Below are 23,175 nucleotides of genomic sequence, written 5' to 3'. Positions count from 1 at the left end.
AATGACTTTATGTCTGCTCCCCCAGACGCTGCGCTCAGCAGGGAAGACCTACATGGTTTTCTTCGTGCTGGTAATCTTCCTGGGCTCCTTCTACCTGGTTAACCTCATCCTGGCTGTAGTGGCCATGGCCTATGAGGAGCAGAATCAGGCGACCATCGCTGAGGCCTGGCAGAAGGAGAGGGAGTTTCAGCTGGCTATGGAGCACCTTCGCAGAGAGCAACGAGTAGGTGTCAGCCAGCAAAACAGTTCAAATTTTCATGCATGCTTTCAACATCAACAAAAAATAATATGCTGTAACATAATTTCTTTCTGTGTCAAGTTGGCAACAAAAAGACAAGCGCAGGATACAGACTCAGTGTTGTCCCCAGAGTTGTCTCCATTTTGTCTGAAGACGGGCAGCATACGTCGAAGCAGCAGCAGAAGAAGAAGATCGCACCGGATGTTGTCAGAGGAAACAGAAGAGGAAGCTGCTGAAGAGAATTTGGAACCACTGGACAATGAGCCAATGGTACGTCACGTAAAACATTTCTCTGTCTTTGATGTTCTGATAACCAGGCATATGAGCTAATGTATCCTCTGTGTTTCTCTAGCCTCCTCTGTCTCCCTTTCCAGCCCACCCTCTGCTGGCCACGCTCTCCGCTCACCCCCTCAGCACCAGGAGAGGAAGCCAGATCAGCATCTTCAGCTCTTTCCGGGTGCGCAACAACTCGGAGGCTGACTTCGGGGATGATGAGTACAGCGTTCATGGGGATGTCTTCAGGAGTCGCACCAACTCAACAGCAACACCCTGGAAGAGAAGGACGGGCAGTGTGCGGAGCCACTGCTCCCAGATCTTCACCCCCAGCCTCAACGTCAATGGCCGGCTCAACATCTCCCTGGACCAGAACGGAGTCACCACTCTGGGCCTACATACTCCCACCTCCATGCCTGCCCACAGCATGGAGAGAGTCAGGGAAGACACAGTGAGTGATAGATGCTTTTATTAGAATGTAGTACTCTCACACTGGAATAAACTCACATTGATATTAACTGATTGACGGCCCAAGAAGAAAGCCTTGTTCTTAAGTTTTGGGTGTTTTCTCTCTACAGAAACCCACCAGTGCAGAGGACACAGTTCCCAGAACTCTCCTCCAGCCTTCCCCGACAGCAACCGAGCCTCCTCCGGTACAGAGGAAAAGAGGGCTGAGTTCTGTCAGCTTCCTCAGCGATGCCATGGATGGTGAGTCCTTGTGAATAATAAAGGAATAGTCTGACATTTTGCCAAATACACTTTCTTGCTTTCTTGAGAGTTATATAAGAAGATTGATACCACTCTCATGTTGAGCTAACCATTACAGATTGAAGCTAGCAACTCTGAGTAGGACAGTAGGAAATGCTCAGGCAGTGGACTTCATGTTTTGTCCACTGGTGTTTTAAACAAAAGGAAAAGCAAGCATAGAATTCAACAAAAGGCCTGCAGATGAATGGTTCACCTTGGTGTCTCTTTGCAGAGTTGGAGGAGTCGAGACAGAAGTGCCATCCCTGCTGGTACACATTCGCCAAGAAGTACCTGATATGGGACTCTTGCCCCTGGTGGCTGCAGATTAAGGAGTGGGTGAAGTGCATGGTGATGGATCCTTTCCTGGATCTGGGTATCACCATATGCATTGTGCTGAACACCCTCTTCATGGCCCTGGAGCACTACCCCATGACTGATGAGTTCAACACGATGCTTTCAGTGGGCAATCTGGTAAGGGGTTTTTAATGATAGGGGTGGGCATGTTTCCGACCCTTTTTCCTAAGTGCCGTTGGATTAGAAGTGAAGGGGACTGAAAGCCTCACTAAGAAGAAAGTAAAGAGTAAAGACGAAGGGCATTCATTCAGATAATGTATTTCTGTATCAGACAGCTGAGTTTTATATAGCCAGTGCTGTTTGGAACTGTGTGAAACAGGGCGATGTTGATCCTTTGTCAAAGGTTCTGCTTTAGACTATTTGTGATTATCCTCGGTAAGAGGGACAATTTGTAGCAGGAAGTGGGACTGATTCCCTCGTTTGTATTTTACCATCTCCCCATACTGGTAGATTGTACACTCTGCCAGTTTCTTCAAGTTTGACAACCTGCTTAAAAGAAGACAGATGGAAGTAATGCTTTACTAAGTTGCTTTTGTTTTTAGTCCTATGTATTTGTCTTTTGTCTGTTAGTTAGCAGAATGTCCCCAAAACCTTAAGATTTCTGTGAAATTTGTTAAGAACTTAAACCATGGCTTAAGGAAAAGGTGATTAGTTTGTGGTGCAGATCCAGCAATTATTTAAGTTTATTTTTTTAAATTGTAAGAGGATATTTTGAAATATTTTTTATATTTTCTCTCGAACTACGTGGATACTGATCCTAAAACTGGCACTTTGTAGAAGTATCCACTCTGCTTTCTATTTTTTTAAATCCAATCCTCTTTTTATCTCTGTTTTGCTCTCCACAAACTCATGAAGGAAATATATCTTCAGCTGCTAAATGCTCCACTGTGTTCACTTGCTAGGAACTGTGTCTATCTGCCGTTGATACTGAACAGGCAGTTTACAGTGGGGCTTTTCACTGACCTTTTTCAAATCTGACTGCTGCTGGACACAAGACTGATGAGAGCTGTACTACATGCTACAAAGTCCATTTTTCATATACAAATATTACTACATGCAGCTTTAACTGGAGAAGAGTCATATTCCATTTAAATAGGAAAACGTTTTCCTGTCCCCGTATTCCAGGTTTTCAGTGGGATCTTTACAGCTGAAATGGTGCTTAAGCTGATTGCCATGGATCCCTACTACTACTTCCAACAGGGATGGAATATCTTTGACGGCGTCATTGTTTGCCTCAGTCTGATGGAGTTGGGTCTCTCCAATGTAGAGGGGCTGTCTGTCCTGAGATCTTTTAGACTGGTAACAAAAATCTTTAACTCTTACTAATGTACATTTATTCCATTGTTTGCATTTTTATTATATTATATACTATATATACTATTATATAGTAGATTAAACAAAAATTAATTCTATACTAACATTTATTTATGTGTAAAATGCATCATAGCACTTTCCTTTTTCTTTTTGTATTAATAAACAGACAATAGCAGTCTGTTTTGTGCAAACAGTCAGAAAATGTCTGCAAACATAAAACTGGCTCAAATAATACTAAAAGATACATTTCTAAAGTCTATAAAGTCTTACATTGCAATATCAACACAGTTTGATGCAGCATTGTTTGTTTCCCCTAACATTGTTCTCTTTATCAGTTACGAGTCTTCAAGCTGGCAAAATCCTGGCCCACTCTCAACACTCTCATCAAGATCATCGGCAACTCTGTGGGCGCCCTGGGAAACCTGACGCTGGTGTTGGCCATCATTGTCTTTATATTTGCTGTGGTGGGCATGCAGCTGTTTGGCAAGAACTACCAGGACTGCGTGTGTAAGATCTCCATGGACTGTCAGCTGCCTCGCTGGCACATGAAGGACTTCTTCCACTCCTTCCTGATTGTGTTCCGGGTGCTGTGTGGCGAATGGATCGAGACCATGTGGGACTGTATGGAAGTGGCCGGGCAGCCCCTCTGTATCCTGGTGTTCATGTTGGTTATGGTCATAGGGAACTTGGTGGTGAGTATTAAATTTTATATTTTTATATGATTTTAAATCTCTGTCAACAAATCCCATGACCACAACCAGCACTGAACTGATCTTACCAACAAATATTGAATGTGTAGCCAAAGCCTATAAAGTATTCCTCTTTGTCATAGAGCTCCATAGTTATACAAAAACTATATACTGAAAATATATAACATCACATGGTGTAATGTAGAGTAATGTTTGCTATAATCCCCAGTGCCCTGCTGTATAAGGAGATTTTTTTTTTTTTAAATGAAAGTTTATATCACTGACCAATTTACATCTTTAGTAGGAGCCAGTGGGCTTGGGGTTGAGAGCCAAAAATAGGTTGGGAATGTTGGAAAGTACTAAAAGACAAAGTAACACACTGTTGTTTTTGGGTGTTTGTGGACAATAACAATAATACAGAATATTTAAAAACTGAATTCTTTAGTATAGAAAGTATAGCAAAAAACAGGAAGTCTGCCTAGAGAGAAATTCAATTGCACGTCAATGCAACCGACTGGAACTGCAGTCAAATCCAAATGATGATGTCAAGAGTAATCAGGGATTACGTTGCACCAATGAGGATTGGTGATTCCTTATTATGAGGATGGGACATCCTTGGACAGTTGTTGGTGGCTCGTCATGATGCATTTTGTTTAGCTACCTTAGTTGCTCTTTAACACACGTTAGTCACTGAGAAAGTGGTTCTGTCACAGCGTCATACTAACCGTCTTGCTGATTAGCATTAGCAGACTTCAAAACAGATCATGTCTGAACGACATATAAACCATCTGTTGTCCCTCCTAAGTAATATATGTATTATCTGTGCATCCTGTCGTGCAAACTGTAGCCACAACAGACACACTCCGCGCTAGGAGCAGCTTTGCCGCTGCTTCATGACCAGCAGGGCTGAATGTTTTATCCGCTGTTAATGAACTAAGCCTTGTGGTTGAAATTCTGACCTAAGGACTGTACAAAGGATCAGCCAAGGCCACAGAGTGTTCTCGCTGTCGTTCCAACCTAAAAGCAGGTACAGAGTTTCACACAGGATGAAACACAACATGCAACAATCATGCATGCCGCTGTTTCTATAGGAAATAGTTCATGTGTGTGATAGCTTTGTTTGTACACAACTGCTGCCATAGCAAGGATACGGAAACTCGTTGGTCCACCCATATGGTGATTTGCTGTCCAGCTGTGTCCTGTAAACTAACATTAATGAGAACAGATTAGAAAAATCCCGGAAGCGCAGACAGCCAGCAGTCACAGCATTTATTTATGGTCAGTGTAGAGTTATTTTTAAAATATATAAAATCACACAGGATTGTAGTCTGTTTCTGTAGCACTATTCGTCTTGTTTTTATTTTATTATTATTATCAGGATTTTTTTTGTTCTAATTCATTTTCAGGATTTCTTTTCTTTTTCATTTTTTCATTTTTTTTTACAAAGGGCTTGTTGAGTCACAACTGAAATTAGCAAGAGATTTATATTATGGAAGTCCAAACAAGAAACAAATGTCTGTGCTATCAGCTAGTTGGTTATCCATCTCATGTTAACACATTATTATATTACATGTTAGAATAGTATTAAATTACACACTGAAGATGAGTGTCATCTGTACAATCAATTCAGCTCTGTCGCACAGCTGTTTTAAAACCCTGTTGCGCTTCTGAGAAAATGGAGCAAGGCTTTAAGTCTGGAGTTCCTGTTGGATCTGCTTCCAACACCTGTTCCCAGCATGCTCTCTGGTCCCGCTGCCATTAAATGCTAGTTTGTTTCACATTTAATCCTATGCTCTGAAATGTATCTGTCGGTCAGAAATGTTTTAAAACCTTTTTGGTTAAAATAGTTGGTGGTCTTTGCCTGGATGATGACTGACGCTGTGCTTCGTGCAGGTCTAAAGATGGTGCTATTTAAAATAATGGATGGATAATTCTTCTCATGTATTTCCTGACAATATATACAGCAACCCTTTCATTTTCTCTACACTATAAGTCATAATCATACAATAGAGCAGTTGTTAAACAAAAGCAACTGAACTTTGTAACATATTACACCACTCAACCAGAGAGTTTGTAGGATCATGTCTTTTTTATCACACCAAAAACCAAGAGCGAAAGTGAATGGATTCAACCATCAAATTGATGTGTTTTAACATAGGCTGCAAACATTAGCATGCCTGTCTAGCTTAATAATACCTACAGTAGTAACCTGGTGTTATTTCCAAAGGCAAGGGGCAGTTATGTTGAAAATACTTAATACAGGACTGCAACACGGCATATATGTGTCTGAGCATATCTGGGTAGAATATCCTCCTGAATTTACAATGCAGGATTTGCCAATGTTGACAAAATATGTGGGATATCATGCCATGTATTAGCTGCACTTATCCTTCCTCACAGGCTAAACTAAGCTCTGATTTGTAAAGAAAGATTAATCATGACATAAGCACAATGTAAAAACAACATTTTCTGGGTAAATGGCTATAAAATGAGAACAATGTACTGATCAAATACAATGTAACAACATCTGTCTGTCAACAGGTGTTGAATCTTTTTCTGGCCCTGCTGCTCAGCTCCTTTAGCTCCGACAACCTCTCTGCTCCAGACGAAGATGGCGATTTGAACAACATTCAGATCGCCATCGCCCGCATCAATACCGGTGTCTCCTGGCTCGTAACAAGTGTCACAGACCTCTTCAACCGCAGCTTGAAGCGTCAAAATCAGAAGCCCAAAGAATCCAGTCAGGCCCTTAAGCTGGAAGGAAATCACATGGAAAGCAATGGGGGAATATTTGGGCGCTATGGAGAGAAGTATATCATACCAGAGGGGGACACCTACATGACGAACCCAAACTTGACTGTCATTGTTCCTATCGCACCTGGAGAGTCAGATGTGGAGTTTTTGGAAGAGGAGGAGATTTCTGAGTCATCAGAGGATGAAGACAACAAAGCGGTATGTGTACCTACGTACCTGAACCTTTGTGATTTACTGTTGTGGTGGTCTTTGGATGGTATTTTCCACCAGAATAGTTTTGTCTATGTGATCAGTTTATTTACTCAATAGCCATATTTAATACATTTAAAGGGCTTCCTGCCTGGTGCATGCTGGGATGGCGACAAAATAGAAAAAAACAATGAATTTATAATAATATAATAAATATATTCTAGCAAATGTAAATGTAGCTAGCAGTGTTACATCTCTTACTTTCTAAGACATACTAAAAACATTATGGCTAATTCTTTATTGCTCTGTAATGTCCTAATTATATACTAGTGCCATGGTGAGACAAATATAACTTTGGAATCCAGATGTTTTATTTCAGCCTGAACAACTGAGTTATTAAGAATTAACATAAATATGGCAAACTCTCCTTAGAAATGTAAGTTGTTACGCGGAAAGTATGACCATAATAAAAAAAAATTAATCAACCAGACCAAACCCTAATGTGTTACATCATTAGCGATTGTTCAAACTGTCTAAGTGACAATTTGAAATGAAATAGTAGGGTAAACACAGGTGTTCCCAGTGATACTAATTAAGACAGAACAGAGTGAGGGTGCTGCTGTTGTACATGTTGGGTCACTGGAAAGGATCTCAACTGTAATTACTATTATCACCTGTGTTTACCCTACTATTTAATGTCAAAATGACTCAAAGGCCTATTGTAGGGACAATATTAAAATGCACTTATTGCAGTTGATTAGACCTAACAAGCTGGGAGAAGAGGTTTTAATGAGGTATAATAATTAATAATACCTGTGTGGATGGACCATGCAAGTGTAAAAGCTTTTAGGGATTGGGGTTGTGGACCACTAAGGATACTGAGCACCATAAGTCTGACACAGGTAACTAAACTAGCACTTGTATTTGTTTTATTAGTATTATTAGACGATTAGTTTACAGACTACCATTGGCTTAGCAAGCTCTAATTGAAGATAACAGTTTGGGACATTTTGGGAAACTTCCTGAAACTAAAATAAGAAGATCTCTCTCATTGTCTTGTCTGTACTGTAAATATGAAGTCTGGAAACAGGGAAACAGCTAGCCTGACTCTGTTGACAAAAAGCATAATCCAACTACACCAGCACCTCTGAAGCTCACTAATTAACAGGTTATATCCTGTTTGTTTAATCCGTACAACAACCGATGAGTAAAAACAACACATTATGGTTTTACTGGGGCTTATGAACCGGACTAATGGGTGCATTAAGTCTCGCCATGACTGTGAGGTTACACTTTGGTTTTTGTATGGATGGTGGATTTAGTTACCTTTTGACAGTGCCAGGCTAGCTGTTTGTGCCAAGCGAGGGTAACCAGCGGCTGGTCTTAGCTTCATATTTACAGTACAGACATGAGAATGGTATTGCTCTTCTCATCTAATTCTCAGAAAGAAAGTGAATACGTGTATTTCCAAAAGGAATAGTTTGACATGTATTCATTCAAAACCACTGTAATAAGCTGTTTGAATATGAAAGAAGCTATGTGACTGGCCAAGAGAATCAATATTATGATCACCACATCGATGGACCTAGTTTTGGTTGCTATGACCCATTAGACCATCTAACCACCTTAGTCTCTCTCTCTTGTTGACTTGTGCGTATTAATTAAGCCTCTCAATCTCTCTCTCTAAGTCTGTCTTTATCAAGCTCCCTGTATCTTCCTCTTGCCTTACTCTTATTCGCCCTTCCCGTCTCGCCTGGCTTCCTCTGTCTCTCAGTGTCCTGTGGGTGTGTTTGTTGAGGTTTGTTGAGGATGTGTCGCTTCTGTCCTATCTGGCAGAGTGACAGCAGCGGGCCAGATGTTGAGCCAGGCCCTGTAGAGCAGATTATACTGACACAGCTGAACAGAGCCAGGCACGGCCAGGCTGAGCTGAGAGGGCTGCAGTCTGGCGCGCTCTCTTCCTATTTCCCTGTCGTGCTCCGCTCCACACCACACCAGAATTAGGCATCAGGGAAAATGGAAATGAAAAACAAAAAACCTCCTCCAGCCCTCCATCAGCTTAACTGGGCATCTACAGCTGCTCAGCAGTATAGAAGGATACATTTTACATGTGTAGACCTTGATATACGTACGAAAAATGGCAAGACTGTAGTTTTTAAAAAGTTAGAAATAAATTGTTACTACAGTTTTTAAAAAGTAGATCACTTTAAGAAGAGTGATGACCACCTGTATCCCAACTGCATACAAATAGTTATCATTAATCAAAAGTGTTAAACCAAATTCTATCTGGGCATGTTGTCTTCAAGCACTATGACTGGTAATGCTGGTAATCTGGTCTCCAGGTCTTGTGGATGCTCTTTAATGCTGGATTAGACTTTGTACTGGTTTATAGGATTGAAGCCGCACCTCTGTCCTATAAATCATATTAAATATGTTGCTGTTACAACACACGAAAATCTCATCAAAATTGTATTAAGGCTGAGAAGAGACTGAAAGGCACGGCGGTACAGCTAGGTGAGCTAGCTTTGATAGGATGAATCCACGCTGAATACAGGGCAGATAAATGCTGCCAGACTGCTCTGTTTGCTTTGAAACTTATAAGCATATTGCACATATGGACGGGATCCAATCAGTGACGTCACAGCAGGTCTTTTCACTTTGACAGGTGATGGAAAACTCCTGCCAAATCCACCAAAACAAACAACAATTACCTTTATATAAGAACTGGTTTATACACTGATTCCTTGTTTGGGGGGCAGGTGTAGTGACCAGTCAAGTACATAATGGATCTGAAATGAATGATAATATATATAAGATATTCTCACTTCTCACTATGCAGGAGATGGTCAGCCTATCAGAGGGCAGCACGGTGGATCTGAAGAAGCCTGGAGATGAGATGGATGACTTATCAGAGCTGGCTGAAGAGAGCATGGAGCCGGAGGAATGCTTCCCAGAATGTGAGAATCAAGAATTAAGAGTTGTAACCATAAAACTATGAACATACTGTATGATCAAACCAACATTACTTTACAGTTCCTTCATGTAATCTGTGCTGTTTTGTTTTTTCCTTCCCACTCAGTTTGCTCGAGGCACTGTCAGTGCTGTAACATCGATACCAGCCGCGGTCTGGCTCAGGCCTGGTGGAGACTGAGGAAGACCTGCTACCAGATTGTGGAACACAGCTGGTTTGAGACTTTCATCATCTTCATGATCCTGCTCAGCAGTGGAGCTCTGGTACGGCTACTAGATGTCATTCGAAAAAATAAAATTATTATAAATTCTATTTTTTTAGAAATAAATTTAAAGCACACTTTAAACTCATATAATCGTCATAAATTTCAGCCTTGGCTGATTTGGTGTCACCTGTGGTCCCTGGTGGTAACAGCAAGTGTGCTTTAATACAGCATTTCTCAGAATTTAGGGGCATTACTGAGCAGCTACTTTGTCAGAAATACATCAAAAGAGGAACTGGTGTGTCTGTTTACAGTGCAGCCAAACAAACTCATGGATTGATCGTTCTCCCTTGTGCACAGGTAAATGGTGAGGAATGGTGGACTGTGCCAATAATAATTGGTATATGTATTCTTAGGCACGATGCTGAGCTTGTTGAATAATTATAATGCAAATTTCCTGTATATAAAACTAATGTTTTCTGTATTACAATTATACCTTTAGATAAGTTCTACTGAAATTATATTGCTTTTTGTGTGTTTTTGTCACAGCAAACATATGTGCTCTGTAAATCACTTACCCTGTGTGCACCTTTGACCAAAAATATTCAACCAAAAGGGAGAAATTTATATTAATATTTATTTGTTGGGTTCCTATTCTAGTAATAATCATCAGATTTCCATTAGTTCTCTGTCAATGTCAATCTTTGCTTTATTTGCATCCTATCATATGCAGAGCAGTCGGTCACACTGGCTAATCTTAGCTTATTGAAAGAGCCACCAAACAGACAAAGTGTCTTTGCGTTCCTTGAAAAGCACTCTGTAAATAAAATGTATTATTTTATTATTATTAAACATTCACAGGGGGAAGGTGCACTGCTAACTTCAGTTTGCACTCTAGAGAACAACAATTAGCTGCTCAGTTGCAGCACATTAAACATCATGTAAATGTACCAGCAATCATCACCAATCAGCAATGTCATCTCGGTCCGTTTACATCCTGGCGTAGCCCTTTCTCTTCAATACAGCTTTAAAAAAATAAATAAACAAATAAAAAACTGTACACAATACAAATGTACACTATTTCTGACTGCAATGTCTGATTGTCATTTCCGTTGGAACTGAAAAGCAACACAGAAGTTTCCGGACATACGTGTTGTATTTTCAAACAACAGGTGTGGTGTGGTGTAGTGGTCACACTGCTGTCCCTCTTCTGCTGCAGGCATTTGAAGATATCTACATTGAGAAGAGAAAAGTTGTAAAGGTGGTGCTGGAGTCTGCCGACAAGGTATTCTCCTACATCTTTGTGCTGGAGATGTTCCTCAAGTGGATTGCATACGGCTTCAAGAAGTATTTCACCAACTACTGGTGCTGGCTCGACTTTCTTATCGTGGATGTAAGTGAACATTTTACTGTACCTCGCATGTTTTTATCGCATTACATCAGTGACTCCCGAACCAGGGGTACTTGTGCCCCAGGGGGTAAGTCTGCTGTTGCCAGGGGGCACTTACTAGAAAAAATGTAATTAATGATTCAGTTAAAAAAATACATTGATGTATTGAGTCAGCTATTACAATGAATTCAGATGTTATTGCAAACAAGAAAGCAGAGGAGATGAAATAGTTGTCTCAAAGTAATGGATAAACTGTTGAAACGTCCAGCTTTTGCCACTCTATGTGGTTGTAGTACAAATGCAAACTTGACCAAACCAAACTAAACATTGACAGTTCAATTGAATGACAATATTGTAACATCCATTTTTATATCCTGTCTATAAGATTACTATTTAAATAGCTTCTAGTTTGAGATTAACATAAAGGGTGTTGGTGATAAAGGGGTACTTGGGTTCATCGGGCTGGGCTGTGGGGATACATCTTACATAAATGGTTGCACAACATGAAAGGATGCCTGTCATTTAAAATCACATGTTGAGAATGCAGGTTGAACTGTAATCCCTGAATGTACCTTTTCATGTCTTTGGGATTTAAAGCTTGCTAAGTGTCTCATTATTCATAGGAAAGCACTTAACACTTTTTATGCTTTGCAATAACTAACCACATTCTTGACTGAAATTGTGCTTCCCTTATCATCTGTTACTCCTATTCCATCCAGACATGTATTACGGCATACATACAAATAATGTGTGTCTGGTGTGTTTTTTCCACAAAAACGTATAATTTCCACATTAAAATCCTTAAAAAGCCTTCTACCTACCAATATGCAAATTCTGGTAATTTCTAAATTTCTAAGATGTCTCCTCCTTCACTGTAAGAGGTGTCCATGTCTCAGTGGGGATGTGCACTGGAGGCTTCAGTTATTCTACATCCACACCTTTGTAGAAGTTGCATACTGGACCAGGGTTGACTTCCTAATTAATTGTGATGTCAAAAAAATCATGCTCGTAGGCCCCGCCCCTTAAAATCAGATTTTCAAGGAGCACAGAGAAAAAACATCCTTTAAGTGTCCAGCTCTGCACAGACATCATTCAAACAGTGAAGATCAAACATCCAACTGTAGAAACAAGAAGAAAAACACATTTTTGAGTGGAGGGGGGCTTTAAAACAAACTTCACACAGCTATTTTAGCACAGTTTAATATAAACATACAGATTGCTAAATCACATAGTTGTTTTATTGTACAATTTCACATTTGCTTTTATGCCAGACAAATAAAAAGTGTAAAAAAAAAAGTGCTCCAGTAATTGGAGTCATATGTTACACTTTGTAAGCGTCCTTATGTAAACTGTTGGGCAAAATGGATGTGGCGCTATAGTGTGTAGACATCCAAAGTGCCCGAGGCATGCTGCCTGAGGCCTGTCTTGACCTCCTCTGATTTCACCTGCTGTTACACAGATTGCCACAGATCGCTCTATTGTTAGGGTAAGTTGTAGTTAGCAGGTCCCAGGTGAGTATGGGCTCTGAGATTGGAAACTTGCATCTGCATCACAAATGCTTCTGTGTTTCTTCACTTGTAAGTGCTTTCTGTTGTGATATCAAAAGCCACCGTCTTGTTTCCAAACAAATGCACTTCTTATGAAATGTGCTAAAAAAAATGTTGCGCTATAAAACTACTCAACAGTGATTCTTACTTCAAGACCTTGGCTTTTGTATCAAAAACAAATGCAGTGCCGTGTACTCTAAGGTTTATCTACAGAAGATCTGGTGTTCTTTATACAGCATATTAAACCTTTACAAATGTTGCTTAACAGACATTATTAGTCTCATTGTCAATTTAGAAATGCACCGGTTGAGTTCATGTCTAAACTGTTGTGTCTAATTCATGTACTGAGGGTTACTTTTTACGTCTGTGTAGAAGAAAAGACAAATCCTGTTGATCATTGCAACTACCTACCTTTTGTTTCTCTCTATGAAAAGTACCACCTTACTTTCTTTTACTGTGGTTATGTATTTTTCCGTCTGTACTTTCTTGGAGCCAAAGACTTCTCTTGTCCGAGAATAAACTTTTTTTGAGTATCTTCTTTAGATATATTGGACAAACACATGTGTAAATAGACTTTTATAAAGAAATACAGACCATTGGGGCCTTATTGGTCCTAAATTGTTTTTAATGAACTTATTGGATCAATTGGATGCAAATTTGGGAAACAAATTTGGCAAAGACAGATATAAATTCTTTATAAAACTCACTCTATTTGATATATATACATATTTAATATGCATATATAGCTGAGTATGCATGCATGGACTCAATTTGTCTATATGTGCATACTTGTCTGTGTTTTGTCATCATCAGTCATGACATGAATTTTCTTTCATTTTTTTATCACACCATTTTCATTCATAGCTGTCATCCAAGGGTCATTCAACAGCGGAATACCATTTTGTTTTGTTTTGGATGTAGAATAGAGTGGAAGTTTAAATTTGCTAAAAGATGATACAACAACCAAACTAAATCTCAAAAATTATGTAACCGTGTTCCTAACTGTGGAATGTCCCAAAATACGCAAAAAGTCTAAAATATGGCTCTTCAAATGTTTTCTACCTGTATTTATTAGTATTAGTTTTACCTTTATAAGTAAAATAATTGCTCAGAAACTATACGCAGTTCCTTGACTAATGTGTTGAATATTTATGTGATATTACTTTAAGTGCTTTTCACAATGTTTTTGTTCTTCTTGTATTATCAAAAATATATAACTACTTTCCCCCCAAAGGTTTAAAAGAATTGTATAATTCTCACAGTGTTCATGTCTTTCTGTTCTCCATGTAGGTGTCCTTGATAAGCCTGGTTGCAAATTCACTGGGATATTCTGACTTTGCTGCAATCAAGTCCCTAAGGACCCTGCGGGCTTTGAGACCTCTCAGAGCTCTGTCCAGATTTGAGGGCATGCGGGTGAGAAATACGTTTTACAACAGAGGTTCTGTTGACTAATAACTTGCTGGTTAAACTCAGGATTATTGTACATTAAGTTTGGAGCACGGTTATGGGACTCCACTGTTTCAGCCTTGGTCTATCTCAAAAACTATTATGTATTGCCATGAAATTTTGTACAAACATTCATGGTACATGATAAATCCCATTGACTCTGGGGATCAGATAAATTTGTCTAAGACTTTGGTTTATGACCCAATGCCTGCAAACAGTAAAGTATTGAAATTCCTTTTAGTCGGTACTTTGTGGTTAGTGCTAATTAGCAAATATTAGCATGCTAATACGCTAAACTAAGATGGTGAAGATTGCACCTCCTGAATGGCAGCATGTTAGCATTGTGAACATGTTAGCATGCTGAAGTTAGGATTGAGATAGAAGCATCACTATGCCTGAGTGCTGCATCATCAGTGTTTGGATAGTTACTCAATTTTTACTCTTACTCTTTTCAGAAGTTATGTTATTACTTTACTTCTTACTCCCTGCCAACAGTTATTAGTTACACTCCTTGTTAGACTATATTACTTTTCTGCTACTCCCCACAAAATTGGTAATTGTGACCCTTCTCCCCAAAATCCAGACTTACAACGCTTAAAACCCAGTTTTGTTTATTAAAAAAAAGAAGTAATGGAATATTTCCAGCTGCTGAATGTAAGCGTTTCCATCTTCCAAACTAGTTAGTTTCCTCCACGATTACAAAAAATAATCCAAGGATTTGATTGGATTGTTGGATTATTACCAACCAAAGAAAAGTTGTAACTAATTATTTTTTGGGAGGGTAACTGTAATATAATTGCTGAAATTCATTAGTAATTAGTCGCACTACTAGTTACTGGGAAAAGTAATATTATTACTAATAATGAGTTACTGCCCTACACTGTGCATCACAGACCTGCCAGCATAGCTGCAGACTTGTTAATCATAACTATGAAACTTACATACATGCGTCTACTGCAAATCATACAGGCATGTTTCCACTTAATTAGATTTAGACCAGTGTGTAGGATTTAGTGGCACCCAGCAGTGAAGTTGCAGACTGCAACAAATTGAATACCACTCCAAGCATGTAGGAGAAACTACGGTAGCCATGAAAAACGCAAAAGGAGCCAGTGTTTGGTTTGTACTTTCTGGGCTACTGTTGAAACTCTGTAGAAGAGGATTTGCTCCATCTGTAAATAAAAACGACTGAGACACATAATCAGGTGATTATACATAATGAAAACATAACTATAAATATTATATTCCATTTCTGCCAATAGTTCATCCTGTTACACACTAAACCTTTAATATAGATTTCTTTAGGAAGGATTAGAAAAGTTACATGAGTTACATTTTAACTTGAATGCAATAAGTCAACACAAACATACACAAAATTGTATACCTAAATTAGTCAAGTATCAGATCATGAGCTAAATAACAACTAGCTTCATAATCAGACTGAAAGAGATCTAACACCAGGCTAACCTCAGTGCGGTGAGACTAACTTGTATCTTATCTGTTTGTCATCAGGTGGTTGTGAACGCTCTTATAGGAGCTATCCCCTCCATTATGAACGTGCTGCTCGTGTGTCTCATCTTCTGGCTCATCTTCAGCATCATGGGGGTCAACTTGTTCGCCGGCAAGTTTGGAAAGTGTGTGAACAGAACAGGCTTCATCCACAATGTCTCTGCAGTCAACAACAAGTCAGAGTGCCTCGGTATGAATGACACGCAGTTCTACTGGACTAAAGTGAAGGTCAACTTCGATAACGTGGGACTTGGCTACCTTTCCCTTTTGCAAGTGGTGAGTTTTGTCTGCCACCCTGTTAGAGTCAAATTTGTCAAACACACTTTCATTTTAGGAATGTGCAATTAATGTGATCTTAATATTAATTGTCATCTTTTTCTATAGATAAAGTTGATAATTCACAAAACAATGCAGTGCTCAGACAGTAATGTTGTGTAATATTGCATTGTATTTATAGGCTACATTTAAAGGATGGATGGAAATAATGCATGCAGCTGTTGATTCAAGAGGAGTAAGTATGTCTACCTACTTCCAGGGCCTATATCATGAACATGCAACCAGCTGACATATAAAAACTGTTTGCTTTCAGGTGGAAGAACAACCCATCAGAGAAATCAACCTCTACATGTACCTGTACTTTGTCGTTTTCATCATATTCGGCTCCTTCTTCACCCTGAATCTCTTCATCGGTGTAATTATTGACAATTTCAATCAGCAGAAAAGAAAGATGAGTATTCACAACACAAGTAATTCTGTACCTGTACAAGATGGATGCAATTCAGTGGCTACTACAAATACACAGACATGCCTTTAAAATATTTTACGTATTTCATTCTCCAGGGAAAAATTTAATATGAGGAATTTGTGAAAATACTAACTTACTAACTGAATAATGTGTAAGCATCCTCTAAAAATAATGCTAGGTGCTTTTGCCTTTACTTAGGTGGACAGGATATCTTCATGACTGAAGAACAGAAGAAGTACTACAACGCTATGAAGAAGTTAGGATCTAAAAAGCCCCAAAAACCAATACCAAGGCCTGCGGTACAATAATATTTTTATAACATCCTTTCATACATATTTACATATTTTTCATATATATACTTTTTCTTATATATTTGATGTTGTATTTATAACCCTTAACCTTGCATCCTGCCCGCTAATATTCTTGATAATATTGTACTAATGATGAGGTCCAAGATAATTTGTACAAGGATGCATAATGAAATGAAATTTCCTTCATGCTACGCACACATAAAACATAAGATAATTAAATTTTGATTTAAGAAATTATATATAAGACGAATCAAAGTTAAATTAAAATAAAACAATATACACAATTATTTATATGCATATACCTATACACCCAAGAAATAACAATGTCACTGATTTGCCATTTGTATTTCCCAATCGTAGAACATTCTCCAAGCCTTCTTCTTCGATCTCGTGTCCAAGCAAGCCTTTGACATCATGATCATGATGCTCATCATTGTCAACATGGTGACCATGATGGTGGAAACCGATGAGCAGTCAGAGCGCATGGAGTCCATTCTCAACAAGATTAACCTGGTCTTCATTGTGATCTTTACCACTGAATGCCTGATCAAGATCATTGCTCTCCGTTGTTATTTCTTCACAGTTGCATGGAACATCTTTGATTTTGTGGTTATAATTCTCTCGATTATAGGTAAGTAGAGACACACTGCAAAGAAGAGATAACTCATTAAATATTACTGCTGCCAAGGGGATTATACTTGTGTTGTTATATTACTTTCAGTACCACTGGTTTACCTGTTGTTTGTTAGCAGAATATCTTGTCAACATTATGAGACAGGAGATATTAATTTGTATCTTTTATCTAGGCCTACTGTACATTCTACTGTACATATTGATATCATATAAAACACACTAAAAAGTTACATAGAACTGAAGGGACCTGCAGAGTCAGGTGAACATTTGTTGTCACTACCTCTGTCATTTGATACATTGTTAAAGGTGCGCTAAGCGATTCTGAGAAATTCCCTGTAGTTGTCAAATAATGATGCTTTAGGCTGGTGCCACAAACCTCTTTCACCCCTTTTTCCTTGAAAACTGGTTCGCAGTACCAACTCTTCGCTGGTCTAAAACCAAGAACAACCACTTACAACAAGGGCTGGGGCTGCCTTGTGGCCAGGCAGTTATGTATTTATTAGCTGTTTAGCACATAGATGTCACAAACATAAGCTGGCTAGCTAGCTAGCTATTGGTCAGCTAACATTACCCGAGCAAGCATAGCTACTAATAACTCGCATCAATGTTCGTAACATTGTTCATAACTTTAATGTTACCTTTGAGTCTAATAACACTGATGTGATACGTGTTATTTAACAGCTAGCTACTTAGACAGCTAGCATAACATTGGTTACAAATGGTAGCATACGTATACAATGACATAACTCTTTGGTGGCTCTCTAGCCTGTGGAAAAATAAACCAGTTTTTAAAACATTGTAGTTGGACCAACTCTGAACCGCCATTATCACCAGCTCAGAACTAGCATAGTTCACGGTGGTGGATAAGGGGTATTGGTGGAGTTCTCTCTCCTGATTGGATAAAGTGGGAACGTGATGCCAGAAAATGTATTTTCTGTTTACTGCAGAAAGGAGTGATTGGGCGATCCATGTTATTTACTGAACTCTCTACACCAGTGACGGCCTTCAGAATGGAGAGCTGTTTAACACTTATTTAAAATCTTGCTTACAGCTCCTTTAATGTAAAGATTTTAATCATTTGCGTCATTGTGCAATGAGACTAACCTTGCCTTGTCTTTTTCTGTCCTTTCAGGGATTGTTCTTGCAGACATCATTGAGAAGTACTTTGTGTCTCCGACCCTGTTTCGAGTCATCAGACTGGCAAGGATAGGACGTGTACTTAGACTAATACGTGCAGCCAAAGGAATAAGGACTCTACTGTTTGCCTTAATGATGTCCATGCCAGCACTGTTCAACATTGGCCTCCTGCTTTTCCTCGTCATGTTCATCTATGCTATCTTCGGTATGGCAAACTTTGCCTATGTGAAAAAACAAGATGGGGTTGACGACATGTTTAACTTTGAGACCTTTGGGAATAGTATGATCTGCCTTTTTCAGATCAGCACCTCGGCCGGTTGGGACAACCTCCTGAGTCCTATAATGTCCAGCCCCCCAGAAGAGTGCGACAGTAACTTCGTCAATACTGGCACTAACACCCGGGGAAACTGTGGCAGCCCCTCAGTCGGCATAGCTTTCTTTGTCAGTTACATAATCATTTCTTTCCTCATTGTGGTAAATATGTATATAGCTATCATTCTGGAGAACTTCAGCGTTGCCACAGAGGAGAGTACAGAGCCACTGAGCGAGGATGACTTTGAAATGTTTTATGAGGTTTGGGAGAAGTTTGATTATGAGGCCACACAGTTCATTGAGTTTTCCATGCTGTCAGTCTTTGCTGACACTTTGTCGGAGCCGCTGCGCATAGCTAAGCCCAACAGGATCAAGCTGATCTCCATGGACCTTCCCATGGTCAGCGGCGATAGGATCCACTGCCTGGACATCCTCTTTGCCTTCACAAAGCGTGTCCTGGGTGAGTCGGGTGAGATGGATGCCCTCAAGCAGCAAATGGAGGAGAAGTTCATGATGACCAACCCATCCAAGATTTCCCACGAGCCCATCACTTCCACACTGCGCCGCAAACTGGAGGAGGTGTCCGCAATCATCATCCAGAGGTGTTACAGGAGGCACCTGGTGCGCCGGCAAATGAAGCAGGCATCCTACCTCTACAGACAGATAAACTTTGAGACTGTTGTGGATGTGGAGAATGCTCCAGAAAGGGAGGGCCTGATAGCCACCATGATACAGCACTATAGACCTGTGGGGATGGAGGTTGTACAGACAACAGAGGACACTCTAATGTCCTCACCACCATCGTATGAAAGTGTGACCAGGGCAGTCAGTGACCTCTCTGAGGTCGTCAGATCAATATCCAGAGACTCTGAACTTGGTGAGCCTGGTGAAAACTATGAAGAAACTTTTCTTTGAGACTCGATTGTGTGGAGAGTGTTTGTGTGGTTTTTGTCTGTTTTGTTTACAGAGAGATGAACTTTTTTATATATATTAGCAGATGCCGAGGAAATATGCAATATTTGAAGTAACTCACAGCCTCTGTTTAAATTCACCATCCAGAAGTCAGTTTTGTTACACAGACTCCATGAGAAGAGGAGGACTCTGAAGTTTAACTTGTCCTCTTAAAAATTAACATCTGGCAGATAGTTTATAACATCAAGATAAAAAAAAAATATGTTTTTATTATACAAATAATAAACATGGGCTAAGATGTGTTACCTATATTCAATCAAAGCACCACATAATCTGCAGTTCTTTTTCAAATATATCAGTAAACACTTAATATCAATATTAAATTCTTATTTAGGATTTTCACAAACTTGCAGTGCAATATCTGTTTATATTTTGACATCATACAACTGTACACAACAAACACTTGCAAAGTGACTGAATGGTCTAATTGGACCTATGATATTTTGCCACTCCTAGAAATGTTGATTGTTGTTAGCTGAATAGCTAGCTAGAAGGCTAGCAAATTAGCTACATTCTCAGAAATTATTTTACTACAGTTGACATTCGTTTAATTGTTGCAAAACCTCCTCAGGACTTGTACAGTGAAATTTGTATTAGCAAAAATTACCATAAGGACGAGAGAGACACTAAAGGGACAAATAACAACACCTAATTGATCAAGACAACAGAAGGGGATACCTGCTACATGGTAGCCGGCAAAACAGAACAAAAGAAATAAAGACATTTATAAAGTTCTCTAAAATAATTATTGTCATTGGCAAAAGTAACCAACAAAGTAAAGTAGCTGACAGAAAACAAATTTAACATCAGCAACATTTCTCCCAGAAAACAAAATTTGAGAGTTTATAATGTATATTACTGATTTGTGTTTGTGACAGAAAATTATTTGTGAAAAAATATGTTTGGGAACATGTTCTGCAGGTTTTTTACATTTTCTGCAAATACAAATTCCTTTGTACACGTCCAGATGTTTTAATACTGATACAAACTACACATGTTAAATGCTCAGAGGTTTTGGTTCACCAACATATTTTAACCATAAAGCAACAGACCAGCAAACTAAAAGCAAATTGAGAATATTGAACATATTGTGGAGTGATTTTGCACTCATGACTGTAGCTGCAATGAAGCTATTTAACAGGTGTTACAAAAATTATTTTAACCAAAGCTAACACTTGCTCATAAAATGTTCCTTTTTAAATTTTAACATTTTACATTTTAAGACAAAATATATTAAACTAATTTTAAGCCAAAAGCATGCATTAATAACATTTATCTAATGTTTGGGATTTATTTATTTATTTATGAGTTGTGTGTTCAATAAAATTGTTCCCTCATATGCACTTTTATTAAATGCAGTTACTTTATACTGTATGCAATGGTAAAAATATGGCCCTTGTTTAAAAAAGCATCCAGTGTTCTCAGGTTGTGACACAAAGTCATAAAGAAAAGCACAATTTCTTATAATCTTATTCAGTATATACTAATATTAACATGAACAAATGTGTTTCTTATGTGAAAAACAAACTAATTTCTAATTATTAGCACATAACAAGTTTAACTTATATTGATTACAAAGAAGAGCTGTGTGTCCTAATAATCCCTGAATTATGTGCCTGATTTTCACTGTTGTCCGCACACGTCTCTGAATCTCTTTAGACCATTTAATTTGATCTGATGGATGTGGATTGGAAGAGCATGAATGCACTGAAAGCTCATTTTGTAATTAACTGTGTAAAGAACTTTGAGGCTGTGTAAAGTATGTAAAGCTCATTTTTACCTATTTTTTGTAATGTATTTATATTGAAAGACCATTTCAGTGACTCTTATGACGGCCATAACAAGATACGATCAAATTATATAAATATACTGTGTTCATTTTTATATAAAAGACTTTCCTTGAGAACTTGACTGTCTGTATTGCATTTAGGTTGATCATTTCATGGATTGTTTTATGAAATGGTAATAAAACTCCGTTCCATATTTTTTGATTTTCCAACTCTCAGTACAGTTCAAATAGTTGGATGAAACATGTTTTTTTTAACACGTTGCCATTTACTTATTTTAACATTTACAGATATGGATTTAAATATATACCTTGCTGTACTAAAAGTAAAATTCTAAATAGTGTGTTTCCATCTTCACATGTAGAACCAGTTAGCTGTTTTGACCTCATTACAAGGCAGGGTGCAGTTAAATCTCTCCATGTGAGTCCATGTGTGTAAAAAAAAAACAGGACAGATGTGCAAACCTCTGCATCTCCACGGCTGTCTGTCTCTGTGAGTGTATTGCCCTTTAAAGCTTGAATTTGTTTATAATGCCTCCACAAATGCAGTACAATCACATAAAACCCCTCAACAATGTAGCCGAAATGGTCCATGCTGATTAATGATTTCATCTATTCATTGAATAAATACTACACAGTAATGCTGCTGCGTGTTTAACCACCAAAAAAATCTACTGGAAATATCAAGTAATTAATAGTGCACAGCCATAAAAATTAATAAAACCAAAGAAACTGGAATCTTTTTTTTTTTGGCATTTGTGTGTATTTTCTATCTCTAGCCCACAGATCTGCCTTCTTCAGGATCAGTGGGTTGTATTGCAAACATGTTTGTTATGTTTAGATTTCAGTGACAAATTCAAGTTAATAGTTGAGCACTGCCACATTTTCACTTTGGAAAAAAATCATCAAGGGTGCCAATTTGGATTTAGCCCCAAAGAGATTTCCTCTCTCTGGTTGTCGGGGTGGTCAAATCCAACTCTGACCAGCTGGGATAGAGGGATAATCTGTGTGTAAAAAAAAAATCACTTGTTTTAATTACACACTCACACACACACAAATGCACGCACTCTCTCTCTCTTTCTCTCTCTCTCTCTCTCTCTTTCACACACATATGTACAGTAAACATGTGGACATACATGCATTAACACAACTACCACACACACACACACTATACTTTTGCCATCCATCCCCGTAATAGACAGATGCTTACTTTGAATTTAATTTTGGTCTGTGTATGAAGTGCCAGAAAAATGTGACTTGACTGAATGTGACTTGGTAATTGATCTGATTTTTAAGCGTTTGGACATGTGGCAGAGATTAAAGCTTCATCAGAGAGAGCAAACATTTTTAAAAAGATTAAAGAGGCACTATGTCTAATTACAAAATGCACCAGCACACAGTAAAACACAGCAATGTCAAGGTAATGCATTACAAAATGTCTGCATATAATGTGGACATGCTAAACTCTAATACAAAAGACATTTGATGAATTGCGTGTTCTATGTGTGCCATTTATTCAAATGTCATTTAGTTAAATGAAGGTCACGAGTAACATCGAGTCTCATCGTCATCAGCCAGAGGTCAGTAAGAATGTCAACATGATCTGTGTGTCTTTAAATCTGTCCATTGCTGGAGTGAACTAAACATGTGAGATATATT

General features: G+C 38.6%; 1 protein-coding gene across 1 annotated transcript in view; it reads left to right on the top strand.

The window, feature by feature from the left end:
- LOC118334382 (sodium channel protein type 4 subunit alpha B-like) overlaps positions 1–22,106 on the top strand; it is a 35,163-nt gene extending 13,057 nt beyond the window's left edge. Inside the window, exons 9-26 of the mRNA XM_035670285.1 lie at positions 26–223; positions 320–508; positions 591–962; positions 1,090–1,219; positions 1,491–1,729; positions 2,738–2,911; positions 3,262–3,618; positions 6,157–6,567; positions 9,395–9,512; positions 9,635–9,789; positions 10,948–11,121; positions 13,956–14,078; positions 15,624–15,896; positions 16,078–16,131; positions 16,210–16,351; positions 16,564–16,664; positions 17,037–17,307; positions 18,442–22,106. Coding sequence (XP_035526178.1) covers positions 26–223; positions 320–508; positions 591–962; positions 1,090–1,219; positions 1,491–1,729; positions 2,738–2,911; positions 3,262–3,618; positions 6,157–6,567; positions 9,395–9,512; positions 9,635–9,789; positions 10,948–11,121; positions 13,956–14,078; positions 15,624–15,896; positions 16,078–16,131; positions 16,210–16,351; positions 16,564–16,664; positions 17,037–17,307; positions 18,442–19,673 — 4,713 coding nt within the window. The 3' untranslated portion in view covers positions 19,674–22,106. The remainder of the gene's footprint in view (positions 1–25; positions 224–319; positions 509–590; positions 963–1,089; positions 1,220–1,490; positions 1,730–2,737; positions 2,912–3,261; positions 3,619–6,156; positions 6,568–9,394; positions 9,513–9,634; positions 9,790–10,947; positions 11,122–13,955; positions 14,079–15,623; positions 15,897–16,077; positions 16,132–16,209; positions 16,352–16,563; positions 16,665–17,036; positions 17,308–18,441) is intronic.
- The last annotated feature ends 1,069 nt before the right edge of the window (positions 22,107–23,175 follow it).

This window comes from Morone saxatilis, unplaced genomic scaffold, assembly GCF_004916995.1.
Source record: "Morone saxatilis isolate NCDOM2014 unplaced genomic scaffold, NCSU_SB_2.0 Contig23, whole genome shotgun sequence".
Classification (NCBI taxonomy): domain Eukaryota; kingdom Metazoa; phylum Chordata; class Actinopteri; family Moronidae; genus Morone; species Morone saxatilis.
This window is presented reverse-complemented; position numbering and strand designations above follow the sequence as displayed.